This window comes from Brachypodium distachyon, chromosome 2, assembly GCF_000005505.3.
Source record: "Brachypodium distachyon strain Bd21 chromosome 2, Brachypodium_distachyon_v3.0, whole genome shotgun sequence".
Classification (NCBI taxonomy): domain Eukaryota; kingdom Viridiplantae; phylum Streptophyta; class Magnoliopsida; order Poales; family Poaceae; genus Brachypodium; species Brachypodium distachyon.
In genome coordinates, this window is record NC_016132.3 from 20,821,796 (window position 1) to 20,849,574 (window position 27,779).

General features: G+C 43.6%; 2 protein-coding genes and 1 long non-coding RNA gene across 6 annotated transcripts; 1 reads left to right on the top strand and 2 right to left on the bottom strand.

Moving 5' to 3' along the window:
• Positions 1-186: 186 nt before the first annotated feature.
• On the bottom strand, positions 187-4,099 carry LOC100842131 (kinesin-like protein KIN-10C). Its single transcript, XM_003568258.4, has 13 exons — positions 3,732-4,099; positions 3,373-3,538; positions 3,066-3,266; positions 2,804-2,975; positions 2,500-2,705; positions 2,123-2,424; positions 1,951-2,036; positions 1,319-1,551; positions 1,188-1,234; positions 1,041-1,062; positions 879-947; positions 761-799; positions 187-661 (listed from the first exon to the last, which is right to left on the bottom strand). Exons 1-13 carry the CDS (start codon positions 3,902-3,904, stop codon positions 617-619), a joined length of 1,761 nt encoding a protein of 586 aa, XP_003568306.1. The 5' UTR covers positions 3,905-4,099; the 3' UTR covers positions 187-616.
• Positions 4,100-6,280: 2,181 nt separating this feature from the next.
• Positions 6,281-25,952, top strand: LOC112271063. The gene is made up of 3 exons (XR_002963851.1): positions 6,281-7,602; positions 24,443-24,513; positions 25,938-25,952. It is a non-coding gene; the product is annotated as an uncharacterized LOC112271063 (long non-coding RNA).
• LOC100842440 lies at positions 8,177-12,627 on the bottom strand. Of its 4 annotated transcripts, none has more exons than XM_024459969.1 (4): positions 12,218-12,627; positions 11,181-11,258; positions 10,005-10,177; positions 8,177-9,385 (listed from the first exon to the last, which is right to left on the bottom strand). In XM_024459969.1, exon 4 carries the CDS (start codon positions 9,254-9,256, stop codon positions 8,573-8,575), a length of 684 nt encoding a protein of 227 aa, XP_024315737.1. In that variant the 5' UTR covers positions 9,257-9,385; positions 10,005-10,177; positions 11,181-11,258; positions 12,218-12,627; the 3' UTR covers positions 8,177-8,572. The 4 variants fall into 4 exon arrangements, with proteins under 4 accessions (XP_024315737.1, XP_014753516.1, XP_003568307.1 ...); XM_014898030.2 differs by having other exon boundaries at positions 10,005-11,085; XM_003568259.4 differs by having other exon boundaries at positions 8,177-9,382; positions 10,005-11,090.
• Positions 25,953-27,779: the final 1,827 nt, after the last annotated feature.

The following is a 27,779-nucleotide window of genomic DNA, read 5'->3' on the forward strand; positions in this document are numbered from 1 at the left end:
CTTCGTTTTATAGAGTAACAGCAGTTTGCCCACTCTTTACTCGTTAGTCAACTCAAGGTACACGATATATTCTACGGAGTAGAACTCATTTTCTTCTCCTCAGTGCAAGAAAATAGCGTCCCACTCAATATAAAGAGTACGGTCTTAATGAAAACTAATATGTCAATCTTTAAGTAACAGAGGGAGTAGATCATCACATAATATATAGAGTAGGTCATCACATCGGGAAAACAGATTACAAGAGAAAATCTCGCAGAAAAAAGTTACTATTCTAAATTCTTGACTCAAATTTGTCTAAATATGGATGTATCTATTCTGAAAAAGCGTCTAGATACATGTAATATTTCGACAACAATTTAGGATCAGAGGGAGTACAAGAGAAAAGCTGCAGCAAAGCGGAGCAACCCATTGCTCCATATTAGCGTCAGCAACAGACTGACAGTTAACAGTACAACTCCAACCACATCAGCAACAGCCCGACAGTTATAACAGCACAACTACACCAATGGCGAACACAACTGACAAGAATCCAACTGTTAGCATGACCCAGCATCTCTAAAGTGGTAGATTACAGCAGTCCATTCTAATGATTCCAGGCATCTGTCAATTCCAGTGATCATTTGAAGATTCCAGTAGCTGTTTTGCGTAGGATGTCTTGGATCTGTTTGATACAGCAACAAATAGGTTGAGCACTTTTTATGTAGATAAATTGTACAAGAAAGAATACAAGAACATAAAAGAAAGTCAGCATTAGAGTTACTTGTTTTGATGATAGACCTATATTTCCCAAGTCCGAAAGCTGCCAAATCACATTATATTAGAATGTGAAAAATGAAGTGGCATTCACTGGGGATTATTTCATAGTCCAGAAAACTTACATATTTGAATGGTCTGGGTGAATCCTCCCGGAGCTCAAGAATATACTCTGCTCTCTTTTCACCAATACCCTGACAAAGAATAGAAACATTAGCCGGAAACTATCACCCTGCTATACCATCTCTATCAGAACATCAGATTATTATGAAGCACGAGGACCATACCTTGAGCTGCTGTAGCTCTTCCCTGCATCCATGGATAGACAACACGAATAGTTAGAAAGGGTGAAATATGTGAAATGAGTCCGAGGGTACAAAGTAAATCAAATTTCAGAAAGTAATTATAATTTTTTTGGCAGAGTTTAAACTTACTTGTTTGCAACATTCAAGAACTCAAGATATTGCTCAATAAGTGATTCCTGTGCAACACAGAGACATTTAGAGATCAACACTGAACTAAAACAGTTTGCTGATATACAAAGTAGGAGGAAATCCATGCAGACCTTCAGGTTAGATTGGACCGCATTAAATTTATCAAGAGGCGTACCACCTCGAATCTTCTCAACTATGTTACATGCTCCTATTGGAGTTTTAGGCTCCAATGAAGGGAGGCAATTGGCATCATCAGCTGTATGCTGCTTGAGAGAAACCGTGTTTGTAGAAATGGGAGAAAGAGCTTTCCTAAGAGGCGATTCAGACTTATCCTCTTCGCAAGGAGATAATGAAGGGAGCACCACTGCATAAACATGCTACACCTCAGAATCTCATATAGAAACATGGATCAAGCTCCAAAGTTGGCTATAAGTAAAATGCAAGTAGATTGCATATGATTACTTTCTATTGAATAGTTATCTTTTGTTTTAAAAGCTCTGCTTCTGCTTCTGCGCAAGCTGTGAACCTTAGTCTATTCAGGGCTGGTGCGAGTCTGTTATTTGTGTAAAGTGTTTTCTCTCTTGAGCATATTTTTTTGGCGATGACTCTTAAGCATTTTCATTCTAATACAACGACATGAAAAGCTTTTGTATGTCCATTAGAGTTCTCCTTTATGCTTCTTGGCTAACTGATCTTTGTACATTCAGAAATATATAATCAATAATACAAATATATAACTCTTATGCATGTTTAAAACCCATACCTTTCTTAATCGTATTTCCTTCATCTTGTGAGCTCAGTCTTGGTATGTTTTCAGCTGGAGTACAGACCGCTGAATCAAAAAGCACCCTGTGCAACAGAAGATAAAAGAGTTAAGAAATCTATAAACCCTTGTGGTCTATGTAGACATGTTGAGTGTAATAAGAGACACTAACTTCTTTATTTTACCACCATCTTGGTTCCTTTCTTTAGCCCTACTAGAAAGACGGGCAGATCCTGGTTGTTTCATTTGGCTCATGGAAGGAGTCTTGCATCTAGTCGGGGAGAAAAGCCCATTCATTCTTTGGGTGCTCTTGGTTTTCCCCTTTGTTTCCAGCCACACTTGCAATTTAGCTTCCATGTCAACCTTTACTTTAGGAGTTTGCTCCTTGCTTGCAGAAGGCATGTTGGTCGCAATATGACCTGAACGAGCAGCCAGACTTACTGTCTGGACTGCCTCCTGGTATTCCACGGGATTCTGAAAGAAACAAAGGCAATCAGCAAGTGTCTATACTCTGTGGGATCAAATGTATAGTATACATCAGAAACTCACCAGGCAAGCTATCATGATAGCAAGGCTATTGCCTCCTAGAGAATCTTGCAGTATGCGGGTCAATTTACTCTCTCTGTAAGGTATCCATGGCTCATTCTTCTTGAGCGCCGAAATGACATTAGACAATGCGAACAGCGAAGAATTGATCTTAGCACTTTCTTGAAGCCGGATCCCTTCATTGCAAGTCCTTCTGTTGTCCTCGTTACCTATATACAACCAAAACAGCAATGGTCTTAAACTGGAATTATAAAGGCTGTATAAGTATATGGCTATGTGCAACTCGTTACAAGGATCGGAGTCCTACCAGCCAAGTCGATGAGGTTAAGCTTCCCTTTGACAATATCATTAATCACCCTGATGGAGAGCACAGCATGGCTCCTACTGGAGACATCGTTCAGACCTGTGTGGGCTACTTTCCTCCTCTGCACACCTATCGAGTAGACCTCCTGAAATTCTTCCATTGATCGGACAGGGACCTTAAACACATCAAAAGGCAGTAGTAAGCACATTGCAGAAGCTACATTCCGGCAAACACATTCAAGAATGAGCACGCCCCAGCATATTACCCAAGCCAAGCCCTTGAGCTGTAGGTTACCATCTTTGTCATCCAAGGCCATGATCTCCTTTGCCTTGGGCTCAAGCAGGTCGTAGCACCGTTCCATGTAGACCTCATAGTACGAGATCTCCACGGAGCACCATGTGCCCGTGCAGCGCGCCAGGATGGTTGACACCGACAAGGGGATGAGCCCCGGCAGATCCTCGCTGCCCTGCGCAGCAACAATGTTTCATAAACACTGAAATAGGTCGGCAGCCGAGCTGAGCGACATTTCGTCGAACATGTTGCGGGCAAGACCCCGAGAAAGGAACGGGCACCTGCATCGTGTAGGTCTTGCCGCTGCCAGTGGCCCCATAAGCAAATACTGTCGCGTTGACACCCTCAAAGATGCCCGGGATCACGGTGCTGACTTCCTTGTCGAAGATGTCGCAGACTCGATCCTCGTGGCCGAAGAACGCATCCAGCTTGTAGCACCCGCTACGGCTGCAGGGTTCAGGAAATGAATGATTGTACCAAAACAAGGAGAAGCAAGCAAGCAAGCAAGAGGGTGGTCGACTAAATCACTAGTTTCGCTTTTTTGAAAAGGAAAATCAAATCATCATAGTACGTTTTGGGGAAGGGAGCTACGAATTGGGGGGAAATCTCGGTAATGCTCGAGCAGCACAGGAAAACGCACCTGCTGTACTGATCCTTGAGCAGGACGGTGACCTCGCCGCGGGGACGGCTGTCGATGAGGGAGACGCAGGGCGCCGCTGCTGAGCTGGCCTCCGACGTGAGGAGTGGGCGAACCCGCAGAACCAGACGAACTGGCGGTGCGGGTGAGGCGCCGGCAGCTGTGGCGCTTGACATCGGAGAGAGATTGGCTCAATACACGAGCGGAGGGGCGGGGACTAGATCAGGAGGACGCGAGGGGTTTGCTCGCTTTGGTGTGGAGGACTCGAGGTCGTGGGACGAGGAGAGGGAGGAAGACCATGAGTGGATGGGATGACCGTTGTGAGCTGTGAATACACGGCCGCCCGGGAGGCTGTTCGAGTTTGAATACGGGAGGCGGTGCATCCAGCAGCGACCGGACCAGTGAGGTAGGCAGAGTTATGGTGAATTTGTGATACACTGATACAAATACACGTGCAAACTAAAAAATGTACAGTAGAAAAATGAAAACACAAAAATAGGATATATCAGAAACCACGTGAATGCAGACGTGCGCGTTTGATTTATGGAACGAAGAATATTTGTTGTCTGCAGAATTTGGATTGAGACCAAATCTTGCCTTATCGAATTTTTGGTCATTGACCAAAATTTAGTTGTCGTTTGGATGAGAGCCAACTAAGTGCATGTACAATGGTTGATAATACTGTTTTATCTTAGGCATTTCACGTCAATCAGAAAAGACAACAAAACATGTTGTACAATGGGTTATCTCTTAGTGTTCTATCTTAGAATTAATGTTTAGATGAATAAAATTAACTAAATAAATGCTAAGAAAAGGTGAAGTCTAGTACAATGATAAATTTGTCTTATCTTTGCCTTATCATTCTTGTGAAGAGATCATCTCTTAATTAAGAGAAAGCTTGTGCTTTTTCTTCATTCTCTCTCTTCCACATCAGATTTTATCCTATGTGACATCGCTAAGAGAAGGCTGACGTCACCCCATTGTACACGCCCTAAGCCAAAGTCCCATTATCAATTCTAGTTTACTTTTTTGTTAAAATTGGCCAACTCATGGGCAAACAAATTCTCAACCATTTGTAGGGTCAAAGCAAACAACTAATATATCTCTCCGACTAAAAACATAGGTCATGGTGGATCCTAGAGATCTCAGTCGTTCAGCTGGCCAAATCCAACATCTCACTTCGCTTTAATGATGATGTACATTGTATATTCTGTTTCAATTACTCACCAATGCCATTGGTACGTCCGTGAGTCCTCCATAAGTTACGACACCACTAATTTGAAAAATAGTTTGATCAAGTATGGAAATCCTCAATAAATTGAATTACCGATCAATCCAATTTACTTCAATCGTTTAGACAACTTCTCTCACCGGCAATGTACACAGTTACTACTTCAGGTTAAGTAGGCTGGTGAAGGAACAATAAGTAAAAGTCTGCCAGTATTAGCCAAATTAAATAAAATAGGTAGTTAGCAAGTTGTCTGTCATTAAAAGTTGGTGTTTTGACAACCTGCGGTTCCTCTCCTTCGATATCGTCAACTTTAGGCGTGAGCCATTTTATCACGTGACGCGGTCTCTGTTTTCTGTTTCGTAAGTTTCAAGGCCTGATTTTCATGGACGTGAGGTTGTTTTCAGATGTCCAAGTTTTTAAGGTGTAAAGTGAAAGCCAATGAGCAAGTCAAAATAGCGGCCAATAAAGCTTGAAAATAGGGTCGCAAATAATCTCTAGGCTCGTGAGCCGTCCAAACTCGACACATATCTCAACTCCACTTAAATAAAATGATAGGAGTATAAGCACCTTTTGAAGCTCGGTTGGAAAGTGAGCCGAGTTTAAGCCAAGCTAGCACGCTCAATTTTGTTTGTAGTTGCTCTAACTAAAATAGTTGGCACGATACTTTTAATGAGCACAATTTTAAATACTTGGTTACATTTTCTTTCTATAATGCGATAATCCGCTAGCTTACGTAGCCAAGACGTGATATATTTTGGTATTTTACATACAAATGTGCATGTGAAAAGTGGAGAATTAAAATGAAATTATGTTGTCTGACGTTCCACGCATGCACATATGCAACGCGCGCACCTTCGGAAGGTTCGCCTTGCGTTTGTATCCCTGAGGATGTGACTACAAAGGTTTCTCGCCAATTTTGAAACAACTGTCTGAGTTACATCTCACAGTATCCCTTCCATAAAAGAGCATGTATAATGCAAAGTGTTTAGACGGGTGGTTATGAAAATAAACCAAACATCTTCTTAAGCACCGATGCTTATTTGTATAAGAGAGGTGATGAATACATTTTATTTATATGCCAACTTTTAAGTATTCATGTCAGAATTTGAGCGAAATTCATGACCTAATAAACGAGACAAGGGGATCCGGCTTGCATCCCTAGTGTAAATCATAATGGAGTCGTGGCGCCACCATTCACTGATAGGTGTTCCCCTTGGGATACTCATCTTTTGACTGGTGAAAAAGACTAGTTACACCATGCCGCTTGTTTATAAGAAACCTCTAATACTTGTTCACTGATAATCGCCCCTTCAGACGAGGGAGTGCCTCCTCAGACGCCTTTCCTTTCTGCTCCGATCCGGAGTCCATGGTGCATAAGCTTCTCCACTGTGAATCCACATGCGCCCGGTTTGAGATGCAGTGTACATGCTCCAGCTCAATCCAGCGCTTTGCAACTCTATCGCCGAGTCTTGGGGTATAGATAGACCAACAAAGATCTGCACTTCCTTCATCGTTGATTTTCAGAAACGAGGAAGACTGGAAGAGTCACATATCGTCCTTGCACAATGCTCCGTAACATTGCGAGACTATTCTAGCTGATTGGGGAGTCATGATCTCTCACCTCGTGACTCACTTGTCCTCGCTTACGTTTATACCCTGTTTCTTTTTTTGAGGAATTTTTTTTTGTATAGATGATATTTCCTTCAGTTCCTAAATTCTTGTCAACTGAGGGAGTAACTTTTTTTCGTTCTTGGTTAGGGTTCAGGCCGGCAGTTTGTCTGAGCCGGGACGGGAGCGAGGGTCCGCAGACAAAGATCAGAACCGGAACATGCGGCAACGGAATTCGCGCCAGTTAAGCAACCATACAACACCTCCCGGCGCCCCCGCCACATGCTTGCATAAATACGTCGACCCCGATCTGCCTTCCCATGCCACCGAGCGGCAAATTGGGTCGGGCAGGGTCCCGGCCGCGGCCGGCAGCATATAATTGGAGGAGACACAGGGCCGGGATACGGTTGAAACACGGCCGTGTCCCCGTGTGTGTGTGTCTCATCTCCCTCTTCCTTGCTCGCCTCTAAAAAAATGTTCCGTCACAAAAATTGGCCGGGCAGCGTATAGTTCTCGCGTTCATATCGCCCGCGATGCAATGCAAAGAGATCCCCAGGACTTGAGATCCAGAGACGCACGCGCTAGGTGAGACGAGAATTGAGACCATGAGAGATGGCTTTGGTTCTTAATGATTTTTATGGCCTGGTGGGTGGCCCATGCAGTCATGCTGTTCGTTGCTCAATCACTGGATAATATCGTGTCACTCCACTGTTTGAGTTCTCCTGCCCAACTAACTTTTAACTCCTTGGTGATCATGATGGCGGCACCCATCTGTCCTCTTGGTGTGGACTTGTGGTATTAAATTTCTTCTCTGATGATGATGAAACTGAGAATCCACGGGTCTGAACTCCTCGTCAAAACTAGTAGTACGGAGTAGTTCCGTTGTTCTTGGTACTCTGTACTCTAGGCCCTGGATTCTTGCCTTTACGGTCTGATGAAGTATTAGTACTATCCCAGATTCTACCTCCGGGCTCGACGACACATTGCAGGAAGCAGGCTACGGCACCGCGAGCAAGTTGGTGACGAAACTTTCCGGTATTTCACACAGCCTCACAGCCCCGCCGGGTCTTTTTTACTGCTTTGGGATTCTTGCCTTACTGCTAAAGAATAGAGTAGTAAGATAATTTCTAATTCTGTCTCGCTCCTTGATTGTACTGTACCTGCCTAAGATTGGGTGCGCACACCCGATGGATTTTTGTAGTCCAAAGAGAACGCGTAGGAGTCATTATCAGAGCGGTAGTATCGCATGTACTCCAAGAGTCCAATTTTGTCAGCACCATGTATGGAGAGGAAGCGGGGCAGAACCGCAGAATAGACTACAAGCTCACTTCTCGTCTTCCCGAGAGGTGAAAACATACATCATATTCTTCTTCTCTGCTCCTCCCACACAAGCAAATAACAGAAAGAAAGAAAAAAAAAAGCAGATAACAACACCCACTTTCTGTCTTTCTCTCAGATTCTCTGTACAGTTCACTTTCCCCTTCGGAATCTGGAATTCTGGATAGCTGCAATCTCCAAAAGGGAGTTTCACAAAGAAAAAATCCGTAGTCCCAATCCCATTTACAAGCTTCCAGTGTAAGTTTGTCAAATAATAAGTGCAAGGAGGAAAAAGGACGAATGGGACACAGCAATTTCCAAAACCTGTACAGTACGAGTACTTGTAGCAACAAGTGATGTACAATGATGCTACCAGGAAATGCGACGGAACAGATGGCTTCATTGATGAAGGATTATTTCAGGGACAGGAGTATGCTAAAAGTGTAAGATCCCTGGGGAAAAAGTTTCCCTTTGGGAAAAATCTATGCTTGATTTGTCAAAAGATTTTGCTCAACATATAGATCTATACAGCTCCCGGCAGATGCGGCAGGGAAACACAGACACAGAACAAACCAATGGAACCGAAAAAGAAAGAAAGAATCAAGACTGCTTTGCAAATTGCGAGCCAACCAAGAGTACCTGCTCTGCAGAAATGGACCGAGGAAGCTACGCGCAGCTGGAGGATCGATCAGTGAGCCACGGCGGGCCGGGACTGCAAGGTGATGCTCTTCTGGCTGGGCATGGCGAGCATGGCGGTGTGATCCAAGAAGTCCTTGAGCTCCACCACGGCCTGCAGGATCCTCCTGAGGTCGTCGGCGCAGACGAAGCCCGCGGCGCCCGCGGCCTGCCGGCGCACGGCGTAGACGTAGATGGTGAGGCAGCCCTTCCTGAACTTGAACCGGGCCATCTCGCTACCGGTGAGCCCGCGGATGAGCTTCTTGTTGACGTCCCCGAGTGGGATCATGGCCGGCCAGAGCTGGTCCACGGCCGCCTTCATGGCCTCGGACTCGAACACGAAGAGCACCACCTTGGACTTCTTGGTGCCCAGCCCCAGCGTGAGCGTGTGCCACGCCTGGTGCGCCAGGATGGTGAAGCTTGTGGGCATGTAGGCGGTGGTGGACGGGAACGGCAGGCTCTGCAGCTCGCTCAGGTACGACGGCGGGATGTCCAGCAGCCGGAGGAGCTCCAGCGGCGACGCGCGCCGCACCGTGAAGGACTTGACGATGAACTGGCCCCCGAAACGGATGCCCTTCACGTCGCAGCACGGCTTGAAATGCGCTGCTGCCTCCCCCGTGCCGCCGGCCTTGGTCTTCTGGTCCTTCTCCTTGTGCTTGCTATGCTTGTGCTGCTTCTTCTTCTTCTCCTCTGCCATGGCGTGCTGGTGCCACTCCTCCCTTCCCCTGCTGCTGCTGCTGCTGGAGTGAGCTGTGCTGCTAGGGAAAAGGCCGTAATGACGAGCCCCACCACCACCTCCCTCCCCTCCCCTGCGCTGGGCCTCCTGCTGGTACCATACCACAAGTTTCTAGCTAGTCAGACTGAAGGACCATCCACTTCACCACTCGGCATTATTACGGAAGAGGTTAATTAGCTTTACTAGTGTACTCGTATCATTTTTGTGATCTTTCTGGTTGGGCAGAGAATGCGGAGACATTGTCGGTTGCCGATGCCGGCCCCCATCTCCGTCAATTAAAACGAGTTAATTACTTTGTTTACTCAGGATCTAAGTACACGCACGCGTGCGTGTCTGCTTCCTTTGGTCCCTCTGTGTATTATGTATACTTCTCTTGCTGATGCTTTTTCGTGCAGCAGCCAGCCAGCCCTACACCGCGACCAAACTAAAGATGATACGAGTACTTCTGTGTGCTCTCTTAAAAGGTGCCACATGATCATAGGCTGTGCTAAAGAACAACGGAGTAGTTTTAGACCGAATAATGAGACCCTGTTGGTGCGCATTTGCAAATCTGATTCCACTTTATAATTAAATTTGTCCTAAATGTCCATGATGATTGATTAATTCCTTGGAGAAATACAAAAGTAGGGATATTTAAAGAAGATCATCGATATAGAGCAACCAATAAGAGGATTCAATCGCGGTTATAACTCTCAAACATGTTACATACCCGTCAACAGTTGTTCCTGATAGAAAGTAAGGAACAAATGTTCCTGCGAGACACCTCGCCAAGCAGCAGCAACAATCCTCAGAAGATCAGATGAGCAGGTTACTTCAAACTTCCTTTGTTGTGCTTTCCAGCCACAGCATCCATGAAAGCGAACGGCCTTGAAGGTCTGTAACCTGTCGGAGACTGATCAGGTGAGGATCTTGACAATTAAAAGGCTATCTGCCACAGATGGCACTTCCTACACTTAGAAGTATGGCATGCTTAAAGGAGAATCCATGGAAGAATTATGACAACAACGACACCACAACAGCTAACATAGCTATCAGTAGAGTTTGCTGAAAATTGATACCGTACAGGAACTCCTAAATCTCAAACCAACTCTTTTGGTTTGTATTTGTATCTCTTCTTGACATAGTATCCTATATATGTAATACTTCTTTTCACTAGTGATTGGCATATAGATTTTGTGTGTTTGGTTCATACCCAAATTTGCCCTACCAAAATTTTGACATATTTATTTGGTCTTTGTTTGGTTGGTATCCAAAATTTGGTTGCCAAAAGAAATCTTACCAACTCCACACACATCTCTTCACAAATCTTGCCGACTTTCTGGCAAACCATGAGCCAATAAATCCTTAGCCAATTTTTTGGCTAGCCAATGGTTGGCAAAAATTGATAGGGCAAGAAAAGTCAAAACCCAAACACACTCTAAGACGAGACGGCATAAATTTTCAATATTCAACACTGCTGTATCTGCAGAGCTGCAGACAGCAAAAGTTTTAACGTACTGCCATTTCCTACTTAAAGCTCACAGATTTGGATGGCACCCCTTTCAGTTTTCCAGTCAGCTTACATTACTATGGCGTACTGGAGTGAGAAAACCTAACTCCCATCTGGTGGTTGATATTAAATTAAGTATATCTTAAAAGTACAGCTGGACAATGATTTTTCCAGTGCAACAACCAATCGTAACATATAGATGCACTAGTCTAAATCAATCCTCATGAGATGTAGCACTGTAGCTCAGTGACATCAATATCCTTGGAAACTCATGATTTGGTAGCCCAACAGCTATGCTCATCTGCACTATGGAAACCAGGGTAGATGTTAAAATTAAAGTCACCATATCTGGTAGTAGAATGCAAGAAAGTTGTCGGAGCTAAGCCTAAGAATTACCTTGGTTCCAAATAAAAGGATGAGTGTTAAGGTATTTTGAGCTTCTGAATTAGGAACAGCTGGAGCACAAAACACCCCCTAGGAGAGGTTGCATAAATAAGTTAAATGACCCATGAAAACATTTGAGAAAAATAAAAAAAAATTTATGCAAAGTGTCTTTAAAGAGAGTTTGTTATGTCCCTAAAAAAATACAACATGTTCTTGATTAAAACCCCGTTATTATGAGAAATAGAACAACCGGCAGGACTTTATAAACACCATGGTGAGTGCATAATGTAACAAATAAAGCCAAAATTAAGTCCAAGAAGCAGGTCACTCAACAGAGATCATATAGCAGTACAGTAAAAATGAAGACATTTAAGCAGATACAAAAGACAAATATAAATATGTGGCCCTTGCAGAGAGCAAACTATGTGATCTATGTTTTCATCATGAGCCCTTCATGTCGAATTAGGCTCTTGATTGTTTCCCATGAAGTTCTATAATTAATACATATGCAACCAGTTTTCAAATTTCAATCACCAACCTTTCTGAAGGAAAAATAATATATAGAGAACACATAAATATCGGTTTAGCTTCCCGCAGCAATGATACAGCGGAAGGCAACAAGCAAACAATTAATCAAAATTTAGTTTCCCAGGCTTGGTTAGCTGTCTCTTTCGCTGCAAAAGAACATACTTCACTGAATTCAGGCAGACATGCCGCACAATGCTAACATGTGAGCTCAAATCAGGCCTTACATTCATGCGCTACACTGGACATAATTCTGATAGCAACACCCCATCCATGGAACTACGGAAGGACACTTTGCCCAATGTTCATAATTGACCTTGAAATGCAGCGTGCAATCAGAGCATGTATGAGCGGGCAGCGCAACTATACATGAACAGAGTTGGTAGGATTGCAGACGCTAATTAACCACGGAAAGCAATCAGGCATACAACCAGACAAGTCAACCAACGAGAACAAAGAAGAATCAACTACAAGCAATGCAACAGAGACAACAATATCAGATTCAGAAGGGTGTGAAGCAATACCTCAAAGTTCTCCGTGTCGAACGGGACTACGGGACAGGAGAGGGGAATTCCCTCGAATAGCTGGGCTGCCTCAATTCTCAAAGCAGAACCTCGATTACGCGCATAGGCATGCCGTTATCCAGGGATGGATCCCGAAATTCCCCTCCAGAGAGGAGGAGAGAAGATGTGGCAGGAGTCCGCCTCCGGTTGGCTGACGCGGCCCGCCGTGAGCGAGGCGTGGCGCCACCAAGGAACCAGCCGCAGGACCAAGCAACCAGGTCAAATCCAGGAGGAGAAGGCAGACAACGTGGAGACTTCAGATTTCCACGGGAATTCTAAGGTGGGGTTGGCGCCTGATATGATAGCACCCCGGCGCGGCGGCGCGCGGCGTATCTCCGGCCATGGACACCGAGCCGCAGAGGCAATGCATTTGGATTTTGGGCCGAGGATAAGGCCGAAAGGGGCCACGGCGTCTTGCATCTATGGGCCTCTCAGACACCGAATGGCGTTGATATGGGCCTTTGACGAATTCCTTACAGTTATGGGCCTGTGAGCTTGTCCAACAAAGACGTTGGCAGAAAAAGTGACAAAAGAAAAACATGAAAATTAGTTGGATTGTCCTAAAAAAAAAAGTTAGATCCTAAAAAAGATAAGTAATTCCTTTAAAAAAAAAAGTACTCCCTCCGTCCAACAAAAGATGTCTCAAGTTTGTCAAAATTTGGATGTACCTACACATGATTTAGTGTATAGATGCATTCAAATTTGGTCAAAGTTGAGACATTCTTTGTTGGACGGAGGGGGTAATTGAAAATGTCTGAGAATTGGTTTTCCAGTAGACATTGGCTCCGTTTGTTTGGGCTTTCAGACCAGCTTTCAATGAAAAAAAGCTGAAACCCAACCAAACAACAAATTTGGACCCGCTTTCTCATCAAAGCCCAAAGCTGCTTTTAGTTATATTGGGCAAAGCACGTGCACGAGGTACTTCTCGGGCTTCTTGAAAACTCACGTCCGCTGTCCACTGGAAGTTGATAGAAATTACCAGGCATATGCCACCGCTAAAATGAATTCGGCCCGTTATTTCTCTTTCATCTCTAGCCCGTGAAATATCTCTCCGTCTCTCCATCGATCGATCCCATCTCCATCCCATCTCCATCGGGAGCAGGGTCTCCGGCCGCCGCCTACCCTCCACAGAGTCCATGTTTTGTGTCACATGTTGGACGGGTAAATCAAGATTGCGTCTTCCTTCGATGAAAATGGTTCTAATTCTTAAGATGGAGGTGCCAAAATGCTCATTTTCCTGTTCTAAACACAAATTAATACCTATTACTTGACTTTTTGGGGGTGCCACTGTCCAAAATATCATTTGTAATGATCTCTCTGTTTTAAGTTTTAATAATGGAAACACCGTCTTTTACCAAAGAAAATATTCTTTGACTAAGCAATCTTACTTTTTGAACTTCTATCTAGATTAATTGTTTAGCTTTATTAATCTGTAGCTGATGTAGCTGAAGACTGCAGTGTGTTTCTAGCTGGTGTTGTTCTATTTCGATAATGAAATCAGAAGTTTTATATCTGACAGTCATTGCAACTTCTAAAAAACCCACAAAATTAGACCAAGATGTCTGGGTTCGGTCTTGTTAGATCATCTCCAACAGCATTTCGGTCTTGTTAGATCATCTCCAACGACATTGTCCATATTTTGAGTACCCAAAACCAATATGGGTAGGGATAGAAAAAATATGAGTACTCAACGTGACTCCAACTTTTACGGAATACCCAAAACCGAATATGCTATGCCATCTTTCTCTCTCATCTATTACGTCGAACGCCTCGTGTGCATTGCATCTCACTGCCGACCGAAGTATAAACCCAAACAACAAACTACAGATTTTGCATCATTCATACACACATACATCAGATGCTCTCCAATTCAAGCCGATACCTTGCACAAACCCGCACATGCGATGTCAAAAAACGAAGAAAAATTGGAGATGCATTGCTCAGCGCGTGCACTTGCCGCCTAGCTAGATGCTCTGCTTGCCGCCGCTCGGCCTCGCTGCTAAGCCGGGGTCCTCCGCCGCCCTGCTCCGCGCGCTGTCGCTCGGCCGCGGTGCTCCGAACTCCATCCTGCTCCGCGCGTCGCCGCTCCGCGCCCTCGCTGCTCGGCCGCGCTGCTCCTCGCCCCGCTCTGCCGTGCGGCTCAAAGCGCCGCTGCCACTTGCTTCTGCTCGGCCACGCTGCTCCATGTGCCGCTGCCGTTTGCTGCTGCTCCGCCGGTGTTCGGAATCAGGTGAAGGGGTGGGAGGGGAGGTCGGGAAGGCGCCGATAGCGGAGGAATTCGGGATCGCCGATGGCCTAACGGGGGGCGGAGACGCCGCGCGTGACGGCAGCGGCCCGCAGCGTGCCGGCCTGGGTTGGGGAGAGCGCGCGAGGGCAGACAACGGCGGCGGCCCGCGGCGGGCTCGAGCTTGGCGGCCGCCGATGGGGGTTGGCGAGAGCGCGCGAGGGCGGGGAACGACGGGGGGAAGGTGCGCAGGGGCGGGACGGACCGACCGGTGGCGCAGGGGGCGGCGACGGTGCGGTCTGGCCGCCGGAATCGGCGCCGGAGCCAGCAGGTCGGGGACGGGTGCTGAATCTTCGGGTAATCGACGGTTGGGGTTCCCGCCTGACAAATGGGTCCTTTGGGTATTCTGGTGGGAATATTCATATTCAGGTATTCGGGTCAAAATATGGGTAGTTAACCAAATTTTTTTGATATTCAACAAATATGAGTATGTTTCTCGAGCTGTTTTTTGACCAAAATACTCATATTGATGGTTTTTGGGTATTCTCCTCAAATATGGGTATATTGTTGAAGATGCTCTTACAAAACGTCAAAGTGCAAATGAAGGATTTGATAGAATTCTTTTTGGGGGTCCATGAGAGACCTTTGTGTTGGGGTTTGTTTTGGTTATTTTCAACCCATTGTGTTTTCTTTCATAAATTCATAAATTTTGAATTCCCAATGTATAGGATGTATATATATTGTTGGCTTCGCTTGGAAATTGGAATGTCAAGCGGGTCCTAACTAAACTACTCCATAATATGAGGCACGCACGTATCACTAGATCGTCAATTTAGTTAACTAAATATAAATTAAATAACTAAAAAAGTTATATTATTAGAAAGTTCTTTCGATAACGAATCTTTTTGATAACGAATCTAATGGTGCACTTCAAAAAACATAAATATTTAATTAATCAAATTGAGGATCTTGGGATGCGTGCATGCCTCATATTATTAGACGGAGGGACTAAAAATGCTAATCCCTCCGTTTCATAATTCTTGTCTCAAATTTGCCTAAAAATGGATGTATCTATTCCTAAAAAGTGTCTAGATACATGTAATATTTTGACAAGAATTATGGAACGGAGAGTGTACTAAGAAATATTGTACTACCATTTTATACAACAACAATGTTGTAATAAAATAAAACCCTTATATGTGTCGAGCCGTAAATCCTACGTGGCGACAACTAAGTCAACATTTTCCAAGCATAAGTCAAGACGCCCACGTAGCGCAGTCAATTCTACGTGGCAAAAGAAGGCAAGTCAACAAGTCAAGCCTCTCATGCCTTGATCAAAAGGTGGAATGAGTTAGAATAGGGGGCAAGAAAGGTGTGGGGATGAGGCCTTTGGTCCATGGTGGACAATGGATCAACCCTCACTTTTCACCTCATGGAGCACACAAAAGTTATGAACCAAGGAACCACTTTTACCATTTTGCCCCCACTTTTCTTTCTCCCTCAAGGGTAGACATGGTCTTTTGTCATGTACCCCTAGGCTATAAATATCCCCCCGGGGGCATGTACCATTCACTCTCACTTGAATAAACTCAAGGGAGAGGACTAGAGTGCTCCCTCTAAGGTTCGCTCTTGCGCGCCGCTCTCGACGAAAAGTCGATTGGCCTCGAGAAAGCCTTTTAGGGAACTCTAGTTTCGAGGCTCCGAGGTTGGCACGGGTTCGAAGGAGAAGGGGTTGGGTTAGAGTTCCGAGAGTATCCTAACCTCGATACTTGGAAAGACGCGTTCGGTCCAAGTACGAGGCGGCCCCGAGGAATCTCTTGCTAAAAGGTATCTTGGAAAAATCCACTCGGCCCAAGCCCTTGGCTAACAACCCCCTCGAAGCGTTTCCTAACATAGGATTAAGTCGCACCCGCAGGGTCGACCGAACCTATTCAAAAAATATCGACGTGTCAACTTGTACAAGTGTACGACGACATTTGCTATAAGGCCGGCGTACACATCCTACCTTTATACCGCACTTGTGCTATCGAGCATTGGCACCCCGTACTCTAATTGTTGTCAAGAACAACAACAAACAATATTAACAATGACCAAGTGAAGCCGGTCGATTTCATGCTGTCCTCTATCGTTAAACTCCCAGCGTGTAAAGCATGCCGTAAAGATGGCAGACTGGTGCTAAGATGGTAATAACAAATACTTTCTCTGTTTCATAATTCTTGTCTCAAATTTGACCAAATATGGATGTATTTATTCTTAAAAAGTGTCTAGATAAATGTACTCCCTCCGTTCCATAATTCTTGTCTCAAATTTATCTAAAAATGAATGTATCTATTCTTAAAAAATGCCTAGGTACATGTAATATTTCGACAAGAATTATGAAACGGAGAAAGTAATATTTATACAAGAATTATGAAACGGAAGGAGTAGATTTTTATGAGCAGATTTAGTCTCAACTAGTCGAAATCGTATGAGTCGAAACGGAACTGCCTCGGGTATGACGGAGACTCACACGATTTTAGTACAGTGGATTAACTCTGGTGTCGTACGTGAAGCAGCACTCGAGACAATGTCCATTCGGTGTTGGGATTCAGTTTTTGTCAAGGTAGCAATCTGGAGCTAGTAATTTCGTGAGTCACAAATTTCGTGAAGACCACAAATTTCAAGAACAGTTTGTGGAGTTTGACCAAAAGAATGTTCGAGAAGAAGTTGCTCTGGTAAATTAATTAATCTTTTCTAAAAAAGAAGCTGACTCCACATTTGATGCTTGGGGTTGGGGACCACCACAAGAAAAAGTAGCCCGAGCATCACCATCCGACGGCGCAAGACGATCGGACGCGCGAGCTCGCTGCACCCGAGGGCCGAGGGACTCATCAACTCAGCCAGCCGTCAGGGTTCAAACCTCGTGCCCGCAACGGTACCTACACGCTAACAGCCGCCGCGTCAGTTAACCGATTCGCGCACGCAACTACCCCCCGTCACAGCCGCGGCCGCGAGATCTGACCTGACCTGACGACTGACGTCGAAATTCCTTGCGTTTTGTTCGCATCGCGCCTGTTTCTCCGTTGCCTACAGTTTTCGACCTCCCTTGTGTTTCTTCTAATTGCTGTTAGTATTAAAAGCTACAGGGTCCTCTGTGTTAACACAGTGGTAACCTACGCCCTCTCACAACATGCTGATGTAAACATGTTTGCGAAGAAATATGCTGATGTATGTATTAATTAGAAGCAAGGATTTGGGTTAAGAACGTTTCTTGTTTGACTGGACAACTTGGTCTTAAATAAAGCTAATTATATGTGTGCTTAAGGATAGTAGTATTAAGGAAAGATAGTTGTGAATGTCTCAGAATGTCTCTCGAGCCCCTCTCTCTCTCCTTCCCTTCTCTCCATCGAACCCTAGGCCAATGTCGAGAAATCCTCCGTGATTCTACCTAGGGCCCGGCCATGGCGATCGGGAGGAGCAGTCCACGGACTACCCGGCGGGTTGCACGGTTTCTTCTGTTCCTTTGGCGCACTTTTGCTTTCCGCTTTCCCTTTCTACGTTTCCTTTCCTTTCAGGTGTTGACACGTGGTCGATCAACAATGGCGGGAGCTCACGAGTCTCTGGGGAGAGGGCTCCACTTGTGGAGTAGTTTCCCCGAATCGTGACCATCCTTGGAGGCCAGTGGAAGTCGGCTTTGTAATCCAGTTCCAGTTCTAGGGTTTCGTTGGCGACTCTCACGGAAGGGGGGCGGGGGGGGGGGGGGGGGCCGGGGGTGGCCACGGCTTGGTGTTGGGGGCGCGCCGTTTTTCTGGATCCGCCTGTGCGCTCCTTCTCGCAGACGGTGATGGCGGGTTGAGGAGATGGTCGAGGAGATTGGAGGGGAGGTCGACATGGCGGGTTTGGCGGGGGTGGTGGGGGATGGGATCATGGCTATGCTCAGGGCAATTGGAACAATTGGCAAGGGTAACCACCAATCAGACCTCCGCCTGCTCACCATGGAACCCTGCCACCTTATCAGGTACTGCCGCCTGACCCTTATGTTCAATCTGGCCATGGGTTTGCGAACTGGGATCCGCGGAATCAAGGTGGGGGTCAGTATTTGGAGCAGATGAATCAGAATTTGGGTGGTTTTCCGAATCAAGAGCAGTTAAACTATGGTCCTCGGGGTGGATTTCTTGGGATGGGTCAAAGGGGATTTGCTGGTGGTGTTTCGGCTTCTGGTGGAATTTCTGTTCCTAGTGGTGTTTCTGGACATGGGGCTGGATCTGCGGCAGGTGGATTGACTGGGGCTGGCCATATAGGAGATGCTAGTAGCAGTGCTCAAGGTTCTGTGCAGTCGGGTTCGGCCGCCAATTTGCTGCAACAAGTTTCGCCTGCCTCGTCTGATGGTGCTAGAACTACTGAGCAAGTGGATAATGTGGTAGTTAAGCTTTGCTATCGGTGTGACCAGGTTGGGCATGGGATCAAGGATTGCAAAACAGTGCTATTCTGTGACATTTGTGGTAAAGAGACACATCTGACGGCTAAGTGTGTTCTGCCTATCCAGCCAAAGGCAACAGCCCAATTGGTGGGGAGTGCAGCAGACGGCGTGCATATGTTTGTTGCCCCTCTGATAAAGAAGAACTCTGTGGAGTCAAAGGATGCCATGGCACTGGTTAATGTTCACCAGGGAGAGATTAACACTGAACAATTGGTCAATGCTTTCAATAGGATGTTCCAATGGGGGTGGACTTGGTCTGCAAGAGCCTATGCTCCTGGGAGCTTCTTGATGAAATTTCCTTCGGTTGAGAAGATAGATGAATTGCATGAGTTTAACAGTTTCTGGTTGATTGGTGAAAGGGCTGAAGTTCTGGTTTCTAGATGGTCATCTGAAACACTGGCACAATTCAAATTGTCTTCTGTTTGGGTGAGGGTTTCTGGATTGCCTGAATCACTTCTTAACTATCAAGGTTTTTGTATGGCTGGTTCAATATTGGGGACTGTGCAGGAGGAGGAAATGATTAGCTATAGGAAGCATGATGTGGTGAGAGTTAAAGTTGGTGTGATGGATCACCTGAGGATACCTTCTTGGGGCCCTTTAACTGTGGATCCTTTTATATACATAATTTTCTTTCAGTTAGAGAGGGTGGTTGAAGTGGGAGGTCCTTTAATATGTGGAGTAGTGGTCAGATCCAGTACTATGAATGAAAGAGAGTCAGCTGTTCAATCTGATGCTAGGCAACAGAAAAGGCTTAGGGATGATTATGGTGACAAACAATTTGCTGAATCCTCCAGGGATGTTAATGATGATGAAATGGTGAGTTCCAGCCAGCCTAGTTTAGATGCTTTGGTTCTATCTGATAAGAGAAACAAAGGAGAAGACAATCAATGTTGAAGAACTAACCATGGTGCTCCAGTCTCCGCAGTTGATCAGGTTAATGCTAGGTTTGCTAAGAAAACTGAACAATTAGATAATCTGGAATGTTCTGATGAAGATGCTGATCCTAAGAGTCTTACTCAGTTTGCTAGAGATTGTGGACTTGGTACTCAAGCTATTAATGAGATGAATGCTATGGATTACAACATTGAGTCTCCTGAAAATGTGGTATCTATTGGTACAACTCTAGCACTTAATGTAGGGATTGGTACACCAAAGAATTATGTTGATGCTGTCAGGTCTGGGCAGCACAATCCAGACAAATCTCCAATACCAGTTAAAGATGGAAAAAGTAAGAAGACTCATTTTGATGATGGCAACAGAAGAAGGAGCAGCAGGGATGCCAACGATGATAAAGCTGCTTTGGACAAAGCAATGGATAGAGCTAAGTTCAAAAATCTGGAAGTATAGAAAGGTACTGAATCTTCCCATCCTTTTCCTACACTTTTAAATTCTGCCAATGGTACTTTAAATTCTATTGCTAATCATCTTGGAGTGAATATTGGTAATTCTACTTTTGAAATTGATAACAATCTGAAAGTTATCAAGGACTTGGAGGAGGTTAGAACTGCTCTATATCTATCAAGCCTTAGAAAAAGTAATGAAGTTACTTAGGAATATAATGCTAAATTAGATAGTTTTGATCCTGAATCTATACATGAGTTATTTTCCTCTTCTGAAGATGATCAAAATGATATTTCTGACTTCTTTGATGTTAATCTAGTTCAAAACAGTAGTGGTAAGAGACAGCTTAGGATTGTTGTTGGTAATATTAGTGTAAAACCTAAGCTTGGGGGTAGAAAATATACTAAAAAGAAGAAATAAATGTCAGGTCTCTTTTGGAATGCTAGAGGACTAGGGCAGCTTAATAAAAAGAAGTTTCTACAGGAAACTATCTTTGAGCATCAGCTTTCTTTTGTAGGAGTACAGGAGACTAAGAAGATTTCACTGATACTTGGCTTAATTCTCTAACTGGTAATGATATATTTATTTGGAACTGGGTGTCCTCTAAGGGCCAGTCTGGGGGGCTTTTGTTGGGGTCAATGATTCTTTTTTTGAGGTTGGTGATTGTGATAAAGGAGATTATCATATTAGGATGGTTGTGAGTGATAGAAAAAGTAATTTTAAATGAAACTTGGTCATTAGCTATGGAGTTGCCCATGATAAAGACAAAGCTGAGTTCCTAGTAGAGCTTGTCCACATTTTAGGTTTTAACAATCTGCCTATAGTGGTGGGAGGTGATTTTAACATTATTAGAAAAGTTTTTGAAAGGAATAAGCCTAAGAAACCTAGTAAGTGGACCAATCTGTTTAATGGTATAATTGAACATTGGGCTTTACAAGAAATTGAATTATCTGGTAGAAATTTCACTTGGTCCAATAACCATGAGGATCCTTTGTTTGAAAAGCTAGATAGAGTGTTGGCTAGTTCGGAATGGTTGGCACATTATCCTTTGACTACTATTTCTGCTCTTCACATAGAGGTTTCTGATCACTCTGGTTTATTAATGTCTTTTAGTAAAGTGCCTGCTAGAATGACTAAACCTTTTAAATTTGAGTTAAGCTGGTTCTTACATCAGGAATTATATCACATAGTTTACAATGCTTGGCATAAGACTTTCCCTGGTAAAAATTATGAAGATATCTGGCAGAATAGGGGTAGTTTTTTGAGGAGGCAGCTTAAAGGGTGGCATATAAATTTGATGGGTGCTACTAAGAGAATTAAAAAGGACCTTTCTGATCATATTGATGTAATTGATAGAAGTAGTGAAACTGTTGGTCTTTCTGTAGAAAATAGAGTTTTAAAATACCATTTGAAAGAAAGGTTGGATTTTATTTCTAAAGAGGAAGAAATTGTTTGGTTCCAAAGATCTATTGGAAGGTGATAATAATACTGCTTATTTCATGGCTAGAGCTAGTGATAAGAGAAGAAAAACTAAGATTTTTAGTTTAAACCAAGAAGAGGGCATGATAGTAGGAGATAAGCATATTCTGGAATATGCCACTAAGTTTTATAAATCTTTGTTTGGTCCTAGTGATTCTTTATCTTTTAGCCTAGATATCCCCGTTAACAATGTTCTAGATGATAATGATTGAATCATGTTAGCTGCTGGTTTTAGTTTAGAGGAAATCAAGGAGGCTGTGTTTTCTATGAGAAAAAATAGAGCACCTGGTCATGATGGTTTTCCCATAGAGTACTATCAGAAATTTTGGGGTTTAATTTGTCATGATTTATTGTATCTCTTTACATTATTCTATAATGGTAATTTGAATATTGATAGATTTAATTAAGGTAATATAACCCTGTTGCCAAAAGGGGAGGGGGCTGATAAGATTCAAATGTATAGGCCGATCTGTTTGTCTAATACTCTGTTAAAAAATTTCACTAAGGTGCTAAATAATAGGGCAATGTTGGTAGCTGATAAAGCTGTAGATCTAGTCCAATCTGCCTTCATTAAGGGGAGATTTATTTTAGATGATGTGGTGTTGTTGCATGAAACTCTACATGAAATTAGTAGGAAGAAACAAGATGCAGTGTTATTTAAAGTTGATTTCGAAAAGGCATATGACAAGGTTAAATTGGTCATGCCTTATGCAAGTGTTAGATATGAAAGGCTTCCCTTCTAAATTTACTGAGATGGTCATGCAAATAGTTCTGGGGGGTAGTGTTGGTACTACTGTTAATGATACGATTGCTCATTATTTCAAAACTAAGAAAGGGTTGATCCCTTGTCCCCAATCCTCTTTAATCTTGTTGTAGATGTTTTGAATGTCTTGATCAAAAGGGCTCAAAACCAGGGGCTTGTTAATGGTCCGGTTCCTGATCTTTTAGAAGGGGGTTTAAGTATGTTGCAATCTATAGACGACACCATCTTCTTGTTCGATGGTGATCTGCATGGCGCAAGAAACTTAAAAGTCCTCTTATGCCTTTTTGAACATCTTACCGGGCTTAAAATTAATTTCCATAAGAGTGAGATTTTTTGCTTTGGTAAGGCTGTAGAACATAGCTTGGCTTTAGCTCAAATTTTTACCTGCAAGGTTGGAACTATGCCCATGAAATATCTAGTTGTTCCAATCCATACTAGGAAGTTGAGTAATTCTGACCGGAAAAGTACCGAAGATAAGGTAGAGCATAAGTTGAGTTGCTGGAAAGGGAAATTACTTTCTTTAGGTGGGAGATTAGTGCTTTTAAACTCTAGTCTTAGCCATGTTCCTTCATATATGATGTCCCTCTATTTACTTCCCCAAGGCGTTAAGAAAAGAATAGATCATTTTAGAGCTAGACTGTTATGGCAAGAGGATCAGGGTGTCAAAAAGTACCACCTTGTGAGTTGGCCAATAATTTGTCAACCCAAATAACAAGGAGCGCTTGGGGTGACTGATTTAACTGTTAAGAATATTTACTACTTAAGAAAATGGTTATGGAGACTTGAAAATGGAAATGGTCTTTGGCAACAGATGCTTAGGGCTAAGTATCTTTACTATTCTTTAATTCCAGTTACGTCCATGGTAGCCCGTAGGTTGGTACGTTGTCTCACCCCCACCCCGACGATCTCCCGATCTCCCAATCGCTCTCCTGTTCCATCCGAAAAATTAGGATCGGAAAATCAGGACCGATCGCTCTCCTTTCCCGATCACGCTCCTCTCTCCTCTCTCCCGATCTCTCTCTCCTACAACCCCCGATCCCCCGATCTCTCTCTCCTACAACCCCCGATCCCCTGATCTCTCTCCTTTCCCGCTGCGGCCCGCCGCTCCTCCCTGCCCCGCGGCCCGTGCGCCCCGCCACCGCCCACCTGCCTCTCCTCTCCCTAGATCTCTCATCTCCACCGGAACCCACTCGATTTCTTCATCTCCCTCACGATCCCTCCCGCGCCCGTCCCTCCATGTGCCAGTCCAAGCCGCCGTCGCCATGGGATGGAGCACTACCGGTCCTCACGGACGCCGCCATGGGACGCAGTCCCACCGCCGAGGACGGGCGCCTGAGGAGAGCTCCGCCGTCCTGGCCTCCTCCTCCGGTTCCAGTCGCCACCACCTCGTTCCCTCGAGGAAAAGCGCACGGCGACGACTTCGCGTCACCGGATCCGGCCTCCCCCAGCCTCGACGCCGCCAGGACTGGGCTCCTCCGACCCTGCGCGGCCGAATCCGGCTTTCCCCGACCCCTCTCTGGAGATCGATTCGTCTCATCACCTATCAAAGCCGCCGCCTTGATGAACTGTACCTCCAGAGTTTGAAGTGCCGCCGCCGCCTCCATGGGAATCGTCACCATCGCCGCTTGCATCTTTCTCCCTGCCTCCTCCTGATCCGCGGCGCCGCCTCCCTCCCTCCCACTTCCCCATGGTGGTGCTGGCTGCGCTGGCGGGTGCGGGCGGACCAGCTAACTCCACAGCGATTCAGAGAGTTCCATTGTGCTAATTAACTGACGGCGAATTCCATCACTGCCGTCTTTGGGGAGGATTCAGTTGTCACTTCCTACGGTGATAAAACAGATTGCATTGCAATTGTGTTGCTGCTGGACAAAAGAAAATCTTTTCTCTGTTCTAATGGCTGGTCGTCCTGATGATGCGTAGATTTGGTGATTGTTCAGAGTATTCCAAGATCGAAATTGGGGACATTGACAACATAAGCGATGGGAGAGCAGGTAAGCTCCTATTCATAGTATACTTATATATATTGGTCTTTTTAATGCTTATGTGTGATTTAGTTTCTGAGTACTGGTGCAGTTCAGATTTAGGTTCAAGCTCCTTTTTTTTGTGTTCAGATTTTTTTTATGGCCAAACAAATGCATGTTGCGTAGCTGCAGACCAGGAGTTGGTACTTTAACCTAAACATATGGGATTACTTGATTGTTACCAATGTAGTATAAGAATCTAAACTTCTGACAAAGGAGAGAGAAACAAGTAGAGAGAACAGATAATAATTAATCTAAACTTCTTTTAAATTAGTTGTTGCTACCTTAGAAATGTTATTCGTTCTCTATTTCTGTCATACTGTCCAACTGATATGGACAGTTCTGCTTGTTCTCTATCAGCGTCTAGCCATAGTTGAAGAAAATCCAGTCATTGCATACAGAACTCCTATTGGCATATTGTTAGACTGCTACTGTGGTAAGATCAGGTATCTAATTAAATCTACTAGGAATATCTATTAGATCAAGTTGATGGATCTGCAAGGTTTTACCTTTGAATGTTGGCGTCAATGATGATGAAAAGAGTTGAAAATACTACTGTTGTGCAGTCGTGACTCTGTCTTAATGGTACCTAAGATTAATAGAGAACAAATGCTTTATATGTCACTGGTTATCTACCAATTAAATATAAAGGTGAGTTCTATTAGAAAATACTTTGAACTCGATGACCTCCGTTGTTATTGGTTCTAATTAATATCAGAGGAAGTCTGAGATGCCCACTTAGGAAAGAACTGCTTGGAGAGATATTAATACAGCTGTAGTTTGGAGTTGTTTCATACAAATTTCAAAACTTTCAGAATTGAGGAACTGATGATTAAGCTACAGAACGCTGGCTGCCCTAGCAATTAAGAGAACCCCATTGATGATTTTGATAATTTTATCTTCGTTTCTAGTACAAAATGATGATTTTAGAGGATGCAGAACGCACGGCTTGGTATGTAATCTTGTTTGCCGGCACGACATAGTTAGTAAAAATAGATAGCTATGGTCAGTTTCAATATTTGTTAAAAACAACTATGCTCTCTTCAAGTATTTGGAATTTATTATTGCAATGAGATGTTCTAAGTGCTTTTCACATGTATGTTTGCATTAGCACAACCATGTTTATCAGCAAATGCTTGAATACTTGATGTAGTGCAAGATTTTGATTCTATATTCCATCCGATAATTCAGATATAGAGATGTTACCTTATCGATACTGAGATGAGATATCAATTGTATGAACTTTATTCTTAGTATTTTTTTCCAAATATTTTGATTCCGTAGCAACTCACGGGCACCTAACTATGTAAGATACACTTGATGGCTGTAGCTTCAATTTGCAAGCAAAATCATTATTTCTTTTATGTCTAACCATATTCATGTATTTCTGTTAGATATATCAGAAGCTGGCATCTGTTTTCAAGTTGAAGAATGGAGTTGTGATTGCTAAAGTTGATGTTCCCTTGCTCTGGCATTGTGTTCAGGTAAAAAAGGCTTTGCAATGTTATACTGTAATAATAACTATGGTCTACCAGTTATGGTGTCCTTATTAAATCATTTCCGTAAACAAGCCAAGGTTGCAACAGCTTGGTTACGTTATTTCTTGATTCAATTTGCCCAAATAATATGAATGTATCTATACCTAAAAAGCGTCTAGATACATGTAATAGAAAGTCACTTAATATGGGACGGAGGGACTATATAATTGCTGACTAAAATTCACATCAGATAAATGGAGTTCTTTGTCTAATAAGCAAGTGTATGGCAGCTTTGTCCAAAATGAGGTATCCCACTATATTCCCCATCTTTCTTAATTAATCACATCTCTTTGTGACTTAAACTAGCCATAAATTGTAGTATGCCGTCATATATCTTTTCACTATGTGAGAAAAACGGAGGGAAGCATCTGCTTCTTAAAATAGCATGCTCTCAATTGTCCATGTTTCCTTGCTATTTGTAAGAAAAAACATGCCAGCTAGCCATAATACCGTTACTTGGTCCAGAAAGTTGAACTATATTAAAATCATCACATGGAATTCCACGGATTGTTCAGTTTACTCTCTTTTACAACTTTGCTACCATTCATGATTCATGTGTGATGTCTATTTAGAGATAAATCGTTCCACAATCCAATGTATTTCTTCTGTTAGCTTTTTGTTGTTTGGAATATACTTCTTACCTACATCTTTTAGCATGATACTAACTAACTCATGTGGCCTAAAGGCTAGAGGCATCCAAGGTTGGTGAGCATCTGTACGTCCAACCTCTGCAGAACAGTAATTTTCATGCTGACTCCTGCATCTGTTTCTGAAAAGGTCTATCTAATGGTTCATCGAAGGCATTGTTTTCTCAACACATGTACATGTTTTGTGCTACAGTGGTAGTAAGATCACACTTTGGCTTAATATTAAAATGGTGGTAGCCCACTTGTACTCTTAATTAAAATGGATGATACATCATCTCCAAAAGAGCAGTGTACATGTTTTGATGCTACAGTGGTAGTCAAGATCACACTTTGGCTTTCTTAGTGAATGTTCTTCGTTGTATTTTTCATCATTAATTTGATTACCGGGGAAAAAAACGTCCAAATTTGGTTCTGTTATTGTCTCGTACCTATGGTGCACACAACAAATAAAGAACTAACATTCGTCAAGACAAACTAACATCATATACGCTGTTATTTGAGATTCTGTAGCAACGCACGGGCACCTAACTAGTTTGGGTAAAGAGACACTTAGTCAATGTGAGAGTAAGGCTGGTCAGTCCCACTTTTGGCATGGTTTGATGCAGGTTAAAGATGTGTATAATAAGTTTAGTAGAAAATAGTTGGTAATGGTAAAAATACCTTGTTCTGGGAGGATGTTTGGCTGGGAGATGAAGCTTTTAACACTAGATTTCATAGATTATTCAACATTTCTCTGAATCACTATATCACTGTGGCTGATGCTCTCCATGGGGGGTGTCAGCATATGACTTTTAGGAGGAACTTTAGTCCTGAGACTTTCCAGTTATGGGAGGAACTCAAAGCCTTGTGTTCTCAAGTCGTTCTAGGAGAGCGACCAGATAGTAGCCGTTGGCTTTTGGAAAAAAATGGTCAATTCTCTATCAAATCCTTTTATAGTGTTCTAGTTACTAAACAGATTGCTTTTCCTTTTAAATATTTCTGGAAAATGAAACTTCCCGTTAAGATCAAAGTGTTTATGTGGCTGGTTAAAAGAATAGCATTTTGACTAGAG

Coding starts and splice junctions, on each gene's coding strand:
- LOC100842131 (XM_003568258.4), bottom strand. CDS start 3,904: ATGTCAAGCGCCACAGCTGCCGGCGCCTCACCCGCACCGCCAGTTCGT. Junction 2,976..3,065: donor AGCTCAAGGGCTTGGCTTGG/GTAATATGCTGG, acceptor GATGTGTTTAAG/GTCCCTGTCCGATCAATGGA. Junction 1,552..1,950: donor AGGAAATACGATTAAGAAAG/GTATGGGTTTTA, acceptor ATGTTTATGCAG/TGGTGCTCCCTTCATTATCT.
- LOC100842440 (XM_024459969.1), bottom strand. CDS start 9,256: ATGGCAGAGGAGAAGAAGAAGAAGCAGCACAAGCATAGCAAGCACAAG.